General features: G+C 46.5%; 1 protein-coding gene across 2 annotated transcripts in view; it reads right to left on the bottom strand.

Moving 5' to 3' along the window:
• The window catches only part of LOC144791978 (uncharacterized), a 385,056-nt gene that overhangs the window by 94,065 nt on the left and 275,259 nt on the right, over positions 1 to 15,732 (bottom strand). Inside the window, exon 3 of one of the 2 annotated variants that reach the window (XM_078666840.1) lies at positions 5,312 to 5,502. In XM_078666840.1, coding sequence (XP_078522966.1) covers positions 5,312 to 5,426 — 115 coding nt within the window. In that variant the 5' untranslated portion in view covers positions 5,427 to 5,502. Of the gene's footprint in view, positions 1 to 5,311; positions 5,546 to 15,732 lie in introns of both variants that reach the window. The other variant, XM_078666841.1, reaches the window with a different exon arrangement.

Raw genomic sequence — 15,732 nt, 5'->3', positions numbered from 1 at the left:
GTGTGCGTGTGACTGCTCCAGAGTGTGTGCGTGTGACTGCTCCAGAGTGTGTGCGTGTGACTGCTCCAGAGTGTGTGCGTGTGACTGCTCCAGTGTGTGCGTGTGACTGCTCCAGTGTGTGCGTGTGACTGCTCCAGTGTGTGCGTGTGACTGCTCCAGTGTGTGTACAATTATTCTACAAAGCGCTACAAATATCCAAAGCACAATTCAGTAAAGCGCTAGAAGTATTCAGAGCACAAACGTATGGCTAAGAGCAACACAGCGAGCGCAGAGAATATGAATATTAAATCAATTTGGCAGGGCTTATCGCAAAATAGCGCAATTGTACACAACAATCAGCCCAACAATACTTATCTGATGAGGGCAATGCACGCAGCCTAACGATATCAGGAGTGAATCAGGGAGCCAAACGATGCCAGGATTAGAGCAGGGAGGTTGGGGAGCGACCGCTACTGAGAGCGTCAGTGTGTGTGTGACTGCTCCAGAGTGTGTGTGTGACTGCTCCAGAGTGTGTGTGTGACTGCTCCAGAGTGTGTGTGTGACTGCTCCAGAGTGTGTGTGTGACTGCTCCAGAGTGTGTGTGTGACTGCTCCAGTGGGTGTGTGTGACTGCTCCAGTGGGTGTGTGTGACTGCTCCAGTGGGTGTGTGTGACTGCTCCAGTGGGTGTGTGTGTGTGTGTGGGGCTCTGGATGTGTGTGTGTGTGTGTGGGGCTCTGGGTGTGTGTGTGTGTGTGGGGCTCTGGGTATGTGTGTGGGGGGGCTCTGGGTGTGTGTGTGGGGGGGCTCTGGGTGTGTGTGTGGCTGGCTCTGGGTGTGTGTGGCTGGCTCTGGGTGTGTGTGGCTGGCTCTGGGTGTGTGTATGTGGTAGTAATTGCTGTCTGCTGAGCTCGTCCGTAGGGTACAATAGGTCTCACATTTACGAGAGATTAAGCTATTGGCAATTTAAATGACAATGCCATTTATTTATCTGTTTTCAAAACCAACACATAAAAACAAATTTTGTCATTTACAATGCCAATAGCTCTAACATTTCCAAAGGCGAAACCGTTGCATTGTAAATGCTTGTTTATTATTTCTGGCGAGGCGGTGTTGGTTGGGGCAACACAGAGGGAGTGAGGGAATCGATGCATGGGGTAAAATGGACAATGTAGGGGGTGGGAAAAAGCACTATGAGGTGGCCAGCACAGTCTGTGTCCTAGCACTTTTTTTGTTTATTGTGGACGGGAGACAACACAATTGAGAGGGGTGACTGGAGGCAAGCAACATCAGGGGTAGAAATTAACAGAGTGTAGGTAGGGCAAGCAACAGTGCAAGTATCAGCATGGACAACAATTGATGGAGGTAGGGTGGGGGAAAGCAACAGTAGAAGGAAGGAGAGCATGGTAGTGGGTCAGGGAAAGAAACACAGTTGAGGGACACAGAGGGGTAGAAGTACATGAGGGACCCAGCTGATAAAAGATGCACTGAGGTTGAGTGCTTAAACACAAACATGTAGCACCTAAAAATGAGCAATGGACGGACACAAGTAATTCATCTTTGCTCAAGCGGAGTGACAAACATAAAAAGAGAAAAGAAGCCTTCACCAGCAGACCACTCAAAAGTAAGGAAATGAGAGTGACAATGAAGCCAACCTATGGTAGGCAATGGGTGGACTCTAAGCCCGCTGATAGACAACAAATTCTCAGGTGCTGAACTCAGTGCCTTCATTGGGCTTACAGCTCGGTATATCCAGTATATTTAGAAAACTACTATGAGAACATACACATGTGAGTGAAACAACTTCTTATAACCAAGCCACAGATACCCATGCACACTCAGAGAAACTGGCATGTTTGCAGAGCCAGGTGACAGCAGAGTATACTCAATCATCCTATTCATGTATTTCATGCAGGTGCTGTGCTGAGATTCGTTTGCAATATCACACATGGACTTGCAACTATTAAGTAACATCTGGTCTCTGGGTCCCTTAAAAATCTCAGGAGCCAAATCCAATAACTACTTGGGCACATGCATCATTGGTTTTTGCATTCGCAAACGGTGCGAATCGGAAAAATCGGCCGTTTGCGAATGCAAAAACCATTTTTGGGATGCATCAAACTTTATTGCACAATTCACATTTTTTTGCATTTCCAAAAAAAGCGAATGCATTTAAGGAATCGCATTTGTGCGATTCCTTGAATGCAATGCATCATTTTTTTTTAAATTGAGAATTTGGAATTTGGAAGTGCAAATTAACACGAGGTTGACCCTCGTGTTAATTTGCGAAAAAAATTTAAAAAGCTAAAAAATGCATTTTTGAAAGTGTCATGTTACAGACACACATGTCCATAGGACATGTGTGTGTGAAACATGCACTTTCAAACACATTTCAGGGGTGCAGGGGGGGGTCCTTGGACCCCCCCTGCACCCGTGGAATGCATCAACAAATTGCGAATTCTTAAATGCCTTCCCATTGACTCCTATGGGCCTTTCGGCCCATAGGAATCAATGGGAATTGCGAAAATGCACTTTGGAATTCGCTATTTTTTTGAGAATCGGTAAAAATTGCGATTTTTACCAAATCGCAAATAAATAGTGAAAAAAATGATGCATAGCATTTTGCAATTCTTAATTTGCGATTCGGTAATTTTCGCAAATTAAGAATCGCAAAAGCTATCAATGATGCATGTGCCCCTAAGTTCTCTGCAAATGGTGTATCTACAGCAAATATGCGCCACCTAAAAGATAAGGCAGCACTGATAACAACTAGCCCTTGAAAGCCCCACCTCAGCCCCAATCAGAAAAGAGCTCAGGGCCGTATTACCATCTGCAATCATTTATGTCAGCGGGGCCTTTCCAGGCCAACTCATTAAAACCATCGAAAAACGACACCTAAAAGTCTATAAAGGATTGTTCAAATTGCCTTATTACATCAGGGGAACTCTGGTGAGACTTGAATTTGGCCTGGAGGGCATTGCATGGTCTAGTATGGGGTCCTTTCTAAAGTACTTTAATTGATGCACCACGGCAACGCCAGGTACCTTGAAATGTATCCTGCAAAATATATTCAAATATAAAAACAACCCATGGTCCACTTATCTAACGACAGCGGCAGTCACCCTTCACATCGACTTGACAATCTTAAACACCCCATTACTCACGCACACTGCAGTTAAAAGCATATTGAAAAAACAGATTAAACTCCTTTCAAAGTCTGCGGACTTGGAAAATATTTAGTCCATATCACCACTAAGGGCCCTGGCACAATCATACAACAACGACAGCCTAGTTGGCCTCCAGGCTCAATCTTATCTCAATTGCACAATCGGGGAAGCTTGCCTGACACACATTTTGGCAGTAAGGATGCTGGCATTACACGTTAAAGACTTCAACCTCAACTGGCATCTGCTTTCTAAGATTATCAAGTGCAGACTTTGTGGCTATACATCTGAACCTTTTCTACACCTACTTTGCAGATGTCCAACGTTGCTCAATCTCCAGCGAACACTATTAAAGCCACTTTTTTAAACTCACGGCATAAGAACATGAAACAACACAATGAACTGGATTTTCGGTACCATGGTTCCCCTTGAATTGGCAAGAATCGGCAAATTTTTCAAAACTGTGCAGGACCTTCTTAAAAACACACAACAAAGCATAGAGATGTTTGTGGATTGATAAGTCTTAGTTTCCTGTACCATGGACATTAGGCATTGTAATGTTTGACCTACTTGCAATTGAGTTTTAACATTTGCTATGTATTTACTCCATTTTGTGGTTGATTTTAAACTATTTTCACTTTCTTTACAAAAAATCCAAACCGGCTCTCTCATAACAGATTTTAAATAGTCAAACACCCTAAATTCATTTAAAACTGCTTGCATACCTTGAATATTATCTTTGGGCACTCTGTGCCAGCTATTGCAAGGACCCACCGTGCTCTTTTTTTTCTCAGCATTAGGTGCCTTTTAAATGTTTTATATTGTTATGGTTTTAAGTAATCTATCTACACCGTAAACTTTGTATTGACCACTTGACTTGACTTGCAACTAGAATAGTCTTTGTGATCGTATACACACATGCACACACGCAGCCTTGAACACCCACATACAGACTCACTGCTCCGAAACCCAAAAGCTAAGTAATAAAAAGGTATTTGTATCCAACACACAGCAGAGGTGCGTCAGACAGCACCCAGAGTGTGAGGACTCTAAATTACAGTCCTATAAACTCTCCTTGACCATCCGCTCAAAGCACTTGGAATAATTTAGCGTAAAAAACCGTACAGGAATTAACCCTCATGTCCCACTCACCATTTACTTTATGGCAATGTAATTTTGATGCGAGACTCTTGTCTGGCACAATTCTGTACCTCGCCAATTGATGGCCAGGAGAAATAGGAGCAAATAAAGTGTGCAGATGATCCACTTGGCTGCAAATAGCGACCTGAAATGTATTAGTGATGCTGAAAGTTCTATCATTTACTTGGTGAACCGATTATAACACTCATTGTGCAGCAGGAATTGTATCAGGAACGTAGCTGCAAACAGTGGCGTAGCTAGACCTTTTGCTGCCCGTGGCGGTCCCTACTTTTGCCACCTATGGCGGCTGCTTTTCAGAGCGGGAGGGTGCTGGTAATTCTTGCCTTGCTTCCCCGAGATGGCTGCAGGGAAGAGCGGAGGAGGCCGCCTCCCTCAAAACTCGTGCCGCCCCGTTCCCCTTGCTACGTCACTCGCTGCAAAAGTGATTCTGCCTAACAGGAGGTTATCATGTGTATAGAGAATAGTGCAAACAGTGTAGCTGACAGGATACATTATATAAAAGAATGTGCGGCTGGGCACATATTGTAAAGCGCAGAAGGAACGAAATTTATAATATACAAGTGGCAGGTGTATTTCTATAAAGCATAAGAGGAAAAAAGAATGTATCAGAGACTATGCAAATATAACGTTTGAGTGAGTGAACAGGTATAAAATGTGTGGGGCATGGCAAATGATTCAATCTGCAAAAGCACAGGGCAGCATATATATTCCAATGTTTCTGGAGTAAATATTTCGAACAAGGTTGTTTTGTTAGTTGATCCAGTGTTACATGACGCCGTGAGATGAAGAAGCGCTGGGCTCATAATGTGCTGTCGGCTTCAGGTGTATTTATTTGGACATCAGATTTGTAGGAGCTGACTGTGCACCTAAGGGCAACACAAACACAAGCTTCAAATAAGAAACAACACCTTTTAGGGTCTGCTTCTTACAGCGCATGCGCTGTCAGCAAAATCTTTTACAAACAAAAAGAGAAAGATTAAAATGGGATTAGAATCTGCCCATTACTCACCATTGGTTGGCTTCGACGTCACTGACGGTACTTTGCTTCCGAATGATCGATGCCTCCTGCTTCCTCCTGGTACTTCGAGTGTTTGTCCCTGCCATGGAGCATGGACCACGTACATCTTCCTGTCTGCTGCCAGTATCCTTCCACTGGTTGCAAAGTTATGCAGATACCTTTGTTTTACTTTTCTTCATGCACTGTTCAAGCATAACAAATGTCACTGCTCACAAATCAGATAGACTGCAGACGTGGAAAATAATCTATTGTTATTAATCTACTGGAGTGCAGAGAGCTTGGTACACTTCTGACTAGCAACTCTGCTGAATGTAACTGTGCACAATATATATGTTCAAGACACCATTGGTTATAATTGAAATGGATGAGTCAGGAAACAAAAAATATCACAGTGGGTGCAAACACCCTTGAAAGGATATGGCTATACATTTTTCTGACAGATTTACCACTTTTGGACTTATTACTTTTAGACTTCTCGTCTTTCCCTCATTAGTGTCATACAGAAATTAGAAAAGGCCTAAACAGTGACTTTCCAAGGTAAAAACACATATTCAGTAGAATTTCCTGTATTCTTCAGCTGTCCTCTCCTGCAAATGAACAAACCTTGAGCAAATACAAGACAAGAAAGAAGAACACTTATCAGGTGTTCTTCAGTGTCCGGAATATTTGGTGGTAACCGGTATGTGAATAGATAAGCATTTCTCAGAAATAAAACAACACGTAGACGGGTTAACAAGCAAACAGGATTAAATGAAACTTGGCTGGCACAGAATAAGATTTGCATGAAACTTACAAATTAAACTTTTTCAGTCCTTCCTTTTAAACTAATATTCAATCATCTGTTCAACTTTAATCTATTTCTTTTGTCATCATATCAAATATTTCATCATAATTATCAGCCTGATGTATGGCTAATGGTCTTGTCATCATCACCATAGTAATTTGATACCGGTGACAACAGTTCAGTAACTAATTCACTAACAAACAACCCCCAACTAATAAGCCACATATTATCAGTTCCCATTCAAGCAGGACTTTCCACCATGACCCCCATGAACCAAAAGACAGTTCTATTTTATCCTAGATTGTTGTTTCCATTAGGGCATGTAATTATTGCCCTAAGTGATGCGAATTTTCTACAGCCTTATAAACATTAGCAGCATTGTCAGGAATAAAGGTGCAGCATTCAGTGCCCACAATCCTGCTAACATCATGTCTAAAACCATCCTATTTTGTAATGTTACTAAATGGACTGCATCTACTTCTACTGTTAGATTAGCTATTTCCACTGATATTTCATTTATTGTTGCCTCCAGCAATCTGCCCATTCTCCTGATCTCAATAAATGTAAGAGCTATCTTAACCCAAGATATAAAGAGACCCTTTGCATGTCAAACAAGCATTGGCATAGCCAATAGGTCTCGCTTGTGGGACCTTATAAGTATTTTGTTTTGCAGCACAATATCCTTGTAACTAAATACTTATAAGGTCCTACAAGCGAGACCTATTGGCTATGCCAATGCTTGTTTTTTTTATGCTGCTGGCAGATTCATCTGAGGAGCACTGAACTCTTGTGCATTGTATGTACAAACTGATCGGTGCACTAAATACGTACATTTTGTAGCTATTATAGTGTGTTTAAAATGTTACCTTACGATGTTTGCCCAGTTATAGCGTTGAAGTGCACTTTCACAAGTAAAAGGTTGTGTCTGTCAGTGAGGTTGAAGATCATTTAGTTGAACTAGCCGTTTGTCAAAGTCCATTGGAAGAAAATAGTACTATGGCGGCAGTAGTGATACATGAAGCAAAAATTACAAGTGAGCATGTTACAAAAGCAAACGTTACGTTACATGAGGCAATAGTGACAGTTGTGCAAGTATCAAGAGCAACAAATACAAGAGGTAGCAAACGATATGCAATAGCATATCTGAGGGAACACGGCCTGGGGGAAGAAAATGCGTGCGCCGGGAAAGGAAGGCAGAGAAGGGGAGGGGGGAGGAGAAATGCGAGACGGCGGCCAGGGGAGCGGCGAAAATGACTAATTAGGGGAGGAGAAGCCGCAGAGCGCACGCTGGGCGAAGCCCTTTGATGTGCTGTGCGGCAAATGGAGGGAGGCTGATGCGCGTTCATGTTTGAACAGGTGGTTCACATGAACTGCATGAAAACGCCATGAAAACGTCAGCAAAAAGCTGGTGGTTTCATGATGTTTTCGCCGCTTGAATTCTCGCTCCGCTCGATGCGCATGCGCGCATCGATAAGTCGCGAGACCTAAAAACCTCTTTCTCTCACTGAATCTTCTTGCTGTGTTTTCCTTTTTCCCCTCATTCATTTAAAATTCACCATCCTAGCCAAATCACAGGTGCTCAATTTTAATGTTCCCCAGCAAAACCTTCCTCGCATGCATGGTCTGGCTCCTTTTCAATGGGCGACTCACTCCATCCAATACCTAGGCCTCACTTTCACCAGTTACTTGCAGACCTGGACTCGGGCCAACTGGAGGGTCATCCTGGAGGACCTGCGCCAGTGAAAGCCCTTACATTTTCAGCACATCTGGTGGTCATGCCCCACCTTACTGTCTTCTGGAAAGAAATCCTGGGACACATTAAAACACTTTGTGTTTCCTGATTCCCTTGTATTACTGTGCTATTGCTTTGGTTATTCACACCACTACACTGGAAGCTTTGATACACGTACATTGGAACCTGGTTTTCCATATGACGGGTGCTGCAAAACTGCTCCTGGCCCTGGCCTGGAAAGCCCCAACTTGGCTCACATGATTATGGCACGCTTTAGCACTGGAAGATCTGTCATGCAAACTCACCATCACTGACAAGAAATGTACCCGAATTGGCAACCACTACTTTATTACATATCACGGATGGAATACCTTTGTTTTCAACCACCCATATTAAATGCTTTTCACTTGTTTGACTGATTCTCCCATGAGACAGTTGTTGGCCTTGCTAAGTTTCGGCCTCACTATTGAAGGAGTTATCCCTGAGCTACGGTTGATTATTTTCCTTCTCCCAACTTCCCCAGCCCTCTCCCTCACCATACGTTTGGCCTTTCTTAACCGTGGTATTGTTCTTTTCCCCTGTTTTGGGTTGGCAGAGATTTGTTTCTTGGGTTTGTCTATGATTATTTCTTTTCCCCTTTTCTCTTTTTGCCCCCCTTTTTTTTAAATTATATAGTAGGGGACCCGTTGACCCAGGTTTTTACCCCTTTGAGTACTCCAGTTGAAGCTGTTTATTATTCTGCCTTCACTTCACCTCCTCTCTAGTGATTTCATTATAGAGGGTTGGGCAGGGGTCATAAGCTGTACACTCACTATTTGCATATAGAACTGCTTACTGGGATTCAGGGTACACACTGTCCCCACTGATGGTCCTTACCATGAAGTACTTAAGGGATGATTGCTGATTCATTTAATTACCCCGGTTTTCATGCAGGGTCATGGGTATGTCACATCCTACTTGTTGGTTTTTTCTTTATATGGTTTGCTATTGATTTATTGCTTATGCAAAATTATGCCCGTGTACTGCTGTTTAATCAGGCAATCTTATTCTTCCCCAAGGTCCTACCTAAATATCATTCAATAATGTTCATTCCTTTTGCCATTCTTGTATCTCCTGACGGGTTGCTGACTTCTTCAATTCTGAGAAGTTTTTTTTGCCATGTAGTCTTCAACATTAGGAACATCATCAAGTTTTTCTTATGAGCACAACACTTTATAATGGCAAAGTTCTTTGCTAGGGAGAAAGCATTCAAAACGTTTTACATGTTTAATGTTATTTCCTGTGGATGTGAGAACCCCTCTTTCTTTAGAAAAGATGGCTGTAATACACTCAAGTGAACAATATTTTAAAGACATTAAACAATTTAAATCATGTTTTAACAAACTTTGTGTGCTAATGCTGAAGAAGGGCTCTGCCCTGGCACATGAATAAACTGAGAGAAGAAACTAGGACACAGAGGTGTCCTAATGTCATTAGGCTTCCTTGTACACAATATATGAGTGAAAGTTCATAACAATAGTCAACAATCAATTCTTTGACAAATGGAACTGAAATTGATTAAGTTGCTTGTAAAATAAAATATCAGTCGCAAATGTTAACTTCACATCTAAAGGTGACACAAAGATGTAGCGTCTTTTTAGCAAGAAAATGTTCAACAGAGTTGTTAAAAAACCCCAATGCATTTCGGGTGAGGATCACCCTTCATCAGGGGTAACTACAAATTGAGGAAAATCACTGATTACAAATATGAATGTTCATGTGAAGTCACATCATAGGTTCTAGCGTAAATTACGTCCATGCCAAAGACAGAGAAGGAGAAAAACTGCGCTCATGATAAAAGGCAGAAACAGTTCTATCAACACTTCTAATTGTTTACAAACAAGCGATCTATCACATCCACTCTGTGCACTGTGAGCCACACTAAAAACCCTCGGTGTATCAGAGGTTCACAAAAAAGCCTGTGTCACACTATAGTTCCCAGCATACATAAGGTTAAAGCTCATAATTGAGAATAAATCCCGAAATCGTTAGCAAAAAGATGTCTTCACATTAGTCTCTGAGGGGCTTATTGCAAGCCCCTTGCACCACCGAAATGTCACTTTCACCCATATAAAAGTGACGCTCCTGCGGCGCAAGGGACTTGTAAATGAGCCCCTGAGTGAGCACCAATGAAAACCAGTGTTTGGTGAAGTGACTAAAGAGTTAAGTGCCCGGGGAAATGATAACACACTAAGTGAAATGCAAAAACACACACCACAAAAAGAACTGACAATACATGTCAGGTCGAACAATGTAACAGTGGGCACCGAAAGTGTAACCGCAAAGAAAGGAAGGTGCAAATTATAAAGCTCTACTCTGAAGTCAAGAGTGTAAGAAATCCCAGTGAAGTGTCTATGAAAAATATTTTGGACCAGCCAAGAATTCTGTAGGGAATCAAATCACTGTATTAAACTGTACATGCCGATAATAAGAAATCAAGAAAGATTAGGGTTGTGGAAATGAATTACCCAAACTTACCAAAAAGAGACCGGATCCAGAGACAGGGCGCATATGCACTGCCTCGTGGTTAAAGGAAAACAGAGATCGCAGGTGATGTTATTTAGAAACGTGAGGTCGTATAAAATTGTAGTAACTGAAATCAGACTACCCGTCATGGATTAGTAATGTGGTAAAAACCCAAGCTAAAGACAGGTGCGATCAGTCAGCCAAGTGTGGACTACATACAGAAAACTTCAATAATGTGATAGTATAGTCCTCCCCATCCTTATTTGAATCACAGAAATCTAATACATAGCCCAACTACACTAGACATATAGTATATGTGGGTCGAAGTGTGACTATATACAACACTACGGTTCACAAAAATGCAATGCTTGAGAGCACATCAAGATATTGTGTGTGTACTACGATTGTTGAGCAAAATAATAATGGATTTAGGCCAAGATCTCTGTACTGGGGGTGAGTTTTTGACATTGTGCAGCATTCCATCAATCAATTGTTATTTTTGTATTTGTCACCACAAGCAGGACCGGGATGCCCAGACTTTGGTCCCATGTTTACCATGCCACTAGATTCAAGCTATCCTGGCTGATGAGGGGAGTGTCTTAACAGGGGGAGGGTGGGGGGAATAATTGACTTGTTCCACATTCCATCCATCATTTGAGAGTCTTTTGCTTTCTCGCCGTAAGTGTGCCGGGAATGCCCAGACCTGGGTCCATGGCTCACTGTGCCACTGGACTCAAGCTAGCCTGGCTGATGAGGGGTGATATCCTGAAACCAGTTCCAGGATGCTTGTTTCCGGTCCAGGAGGACCTGTCTTGGCAGTTCGGACTGAACTGTTCCCATGAGGTGCAGGATCAAGACTGGTTTGCATATGGTTGGGTCTAAACTGCGATGGGATAGTGAGTAAAAGAACAATGGATTTCACCCAGATCTCTTGCCTGTGGAGTGAATGTTTGATTTGTTCTGCATTACGTCAATTCCGTCTATCATTTGTGTGTCCTTTACAGTTTAGTGTGTGCCATTAATCTATAGATTTCAGGATTCTGAGGATGGATATCCTGGCATACAGTGGAAATATTTCCAGTGCCCGGCACAACTAGACATTTGACACAACAAAGGGTAGTACAATTGAGCAATGTACAAGGTGGCACAACTACTGCAGGATACCATTCATCTGATAGGGGGATTGAGTAGTCAGTTTAGACAAAATCACACAAAAGTGTAATTAGGGGCATCACTATGGGCAGATTTCTCCAATGAAGAATATGTCTAAGGTACAAAGCAAGCATCTGGAACCTGAACAGGTGCTCTAGCTCACAGCATTGTGTGTTTTCCTTCCTTGTATGTCTGAGCTGGTGCATGCAATACTGCTAGTCACTTATGTCATGTCATAAAATGTTGTTTATTTATTCATATTTTTATTTATAGTATTTATAGAGCGCACTGTAACCAGACCAATATCCTGGCGCCAAAGCACAGAAGCTGAACAAGAAGCGGGGAATTACTATATGATGGAAGTACTTACGAAGAGATAAATTGGAGATTAAAGCAACGAGACAGCGCAGCATGAAAGCGAAGAAACAACAGGATCATTAGCATAAAATTCAAGAAGAGAGAAGCAGAAATCTGCATTGCAATCTGCATCCTGTGATAGGATGTTATACGGGTAACCGTGTGTTTTATATAGGACGGTGACATCAGTGCCAACTACACTAAAATTAACTTTTGTGGAAGTGATACGATTCGGACCCGGACATACGAGTGTTCAACAAGATCCTAGGACACCCGACTTTCACTTATTGGATTAAAGAAGTTCCGTAGGAATATCTTACTTACTTAGTTTTTATTGATCCCTGGGAGTGGTGCATAGTGTGTTGATATCTGACTCATATGGAAGCCGCGCAGCGGTAGAGAGAGCGACCTCTGACCCTGTTTACCAGGCAGGTCGCTCCCCTCACCGCCACGCAGCCCCCTGTGTGACCACTGACCGCTGCTGCATTGTGTCTGCCTGCGTTAAGAGTGACTGTGCCCTCCTAATCTTCTGTACCCACGAGTGAGTGATTCTCCCCCACTGTACCTGTGTATGTTGCTGCCTTGATTGTTCCCCTTTCCTTTGGTGCCCAGATTGTGTCCCTTTTTTTTCTTCTGGCATTCCCCGCGTCTCCCCCTCGCCGCCCGTTTCCCGCCGCTGCGTCCCGTAGCTCCGCCCCCTTGCACCCTATTGGCCGCCGCATCCCGTAGCTCCGCCCCCTCACACCCTATTGGTCGCCCCGCTCCCACCTCCCAGCTGCTCCTCCCTCCCTCTCCCCCTCATATGGAGGCCGCGCCTAAGGCAAGCCCGTCTGCGCCCGTCCGCGCCTGGCCTGCGCCCAGCGCCAGGACCCCTGTCTGCCGCAGACACCAGCCCACCCGCCGGACCTACGACGCCACCGAACTCTACGCACTCAATGCCGGCCGAATCCCGGGCTGCTATCGAGCCACCCCGAGACGCACCCACGGACCCTTCTGCTGCCACTCCTGCAAGTTCACCTGCATCCGGACCTGCACTACACCAGCACCGACCAAGCCGAGCACCAGCAGCAACCACCTCAAGTGCATCCTGCTCAACACCCACTCCATCCACAGACACGCCGTCGAGCTCTGGAACCTGCTCGACACCACAGCCCCAGACGTCGCCTTCCTCACGGAAACCTGGATGAACGCCTCCTCAGCGCCCGACATCGCCATCGCCATCCCGGACGGCTACAAGATCATCCGGAGGGACCGCGTCAACCAGACAGGAGGAGGCATCGCCATCATCCACAGGAACACCATCCGCATCACGACCAACACCGACGACACCCTCGCACCCGCAGAACACCTGCACTTCCAGATCCACATCAACCCCAAGACCACCCTCAGAGGCACCCTCATCTACAGACCCCCAGGACCACGCACACAATTCAGCGAAGACATCGCCGACTTCATCAGCCCGCACGCCCTCCTCTCCACTGACTACATCCTCCTCGGGGACCTCAACTTCCACCTGGAGAACAACAATGACCGCAACACCACCACCCTGCTGGACAACCTCGCCAACCTCGGTCTCAAGCAGCTGGTGACCACCCCCACCCACTACGCCGGACACACACTCAACCCCGTGTTCTCATTCAGCAAGGACATCACCTTCAGCCACGCCACCGGACTCCACTGGACGGACCACAGCTGCATCCACTTCAGCTTCAGAAGGACCACGATCCACCACCACCAACAACAGGTGGCACGCAGAAGCTGGAACAAGATTACAGCCGACCAGCTCGCGAACTCCCTGAGCATGAACCCTCCCACCAGCGCAACTAACCCAAGCCAGGCGGCCACCAACCTCACGAAGTGGATCAGCAACTGCACAGACAACCTCGCCCCTCTGAAGACCCCGCCTAGCAGACCCGGCAGCAAGAAAGCCCCATGGTTCACCGACGAACTCAAGAGCTCCAAGAAGAACTGCCGAGCACTCGAGAAAGCCTGGCGCAGAGACCCAACACCGAACAACATGACTGCCCTCAAGCTCGCCACCCGAAAACACCACCAACTGATCCACGCCACCAAGAAAACTGCATTCAAGGAACGACTGGACAACAACGCACACAACAGCAAGGAACTCTTCAACATCGTTAAAGAGCTCTCCAACCCCAGCGCCGGAAACAACGACATCACCCCTTCGCAAGACCTCTGCAACTCCCTCGCCTCCTACCTCCACAACAAGATCGCGGACATACACAATAGCTTCAGCACCAACCGACGCACGCCACGACTGAACCACCGCCCCCCACCACCACCCTCCACGCCTGGACCCCGATCAGCACCGAAGACACCATCCGCACGATGAACTCCATCCACTCCGGATCTCCGACCGACCCCTGCCCTCACCACATCTTCAACAAGGCCGACCCTGTCATCGCACCCCACCTGCGGGACATCATCAACACCTCCTTCAACACCGCTACCTTCCCCGCAGAGCTGGAAGCACGCCGAACTCAGCACTCTACTAAAGAAGCCATCAGCCCCCACCGACCTCAAGAACTACCGCCCCATCTCGCTGCTCCCGTTTCTTGCAAAAGTCATCGAGAAGTCCGCAAACAAGCAGCTGGCCGCCTTCCTCGAGACGAACGGATCCCTCGACCTCTCGCAGTCTGGCTTCCGGGCCAACCACAGCACCGAGACCGCCCTGATCGCAGCCACCGATGACATCCGAGCCCTGCTCGACAACGGAGAAACAGCGGCCCTCATCCTCCTAGACCTCTCCGCGGCCTTCGACACTGTCTGCCACCGTACCCTAGTGCGGCGCCTCAGCAACGTCGGAATCCAGGAGAAGGCACTGGAATGGATCATCTCGTTCCACGCCGGAAGGACACAGAGAGTCCGCCTCCCCCCATTCAGATCAGAAGCCACCGAAGTCATCTGCGGCGTTCCCCAAGGCTCCTCGCTCAGCCCAACCCTCTTCAACGTCTACATGAGCCCCCTCGCAGCCATCGCACGCCAACACAACCTCAACATCATCTCCTACGCCGACGACACCCAGCTGATCCTCTCCCTCACCAACGACCCCGCCACCGCCAGAGCCAACCTACACGAAGGGATGACAGACGTAGCCAAGTGGATGATGAACAGCCGCCTGAAACTGAATTCGGACAAGACGGAAGTCCTCATCCTGGGTTCTTCACCCTCCGCCTGGGACGACTCCTGGTGGCCCCCCGCCCTGGGCAACGCACCCAAACCAACAGACCACACACGCAACCTGGGCTTCATCCTGGATTCCTCCCTCTCCATGACCAGACAAGTCAACACCGTCTCCTCATCGTGCTTCAACATCCTGCGCATGCTACGTAAGATCTTCCGGTGGATCCCCACCGAGACCAAGAAGACGGTCACCCAGGCCCTCGTCACCAGCCGTCTGGACTACGGCAACTCCCTCTACGCCGGAACCACCGCCAAACTCCAGAAGAGACTCCAGCGGATTCAGAACGCCTCTGCACGACTCATCCTGGACATCCCCCGACGCAACCACATCTCCGGACACCTGAGAGATCTGCACTGGCTCCCGGTCAACAAGAGAATCACCTTCCGTCTCCTCACCCACGCACACAAAGCCCTACACAACCAAGGCCCAGGATACCTCAACAGCCGCCTCAACTTCTAGGCCCCCACACGCCAGCTTCGATCGACCGGCCACGCCCTCGCCTCCGTCCCCCGCATCCGAAGAGCCACCACAGGAGGAAGGTCCTTCTCCTACCTGGCCGCCAAGACTTGGAACTCCCTCCCGACCCACCTCCGCCTGACCCAGGACCACCTTGCCTTCAGGAAGCAGCTCAAGACCTGGCTGTTCGAGCAGTAGCGGACCCCCCCTCCCCTAGCGCC

This window comes from Lissotriton helveticus, chromosome 11 (assembly GCF_964261635.1).
Source record: "Lissotriton helveticus chromosome 11, aLisHel1.1, whole genome shotgun sequence".
Taxonomy (NCBI): domain Eukaryota; kingdom Metazoa; phylum Chordata; class Amphibia; order Caudata; family Salamandridae; genus Lissotriton; species Lissotriton helveticus.
This window is presented reverse-complemented; position numbering and strand designations above follow the sequence as displayed.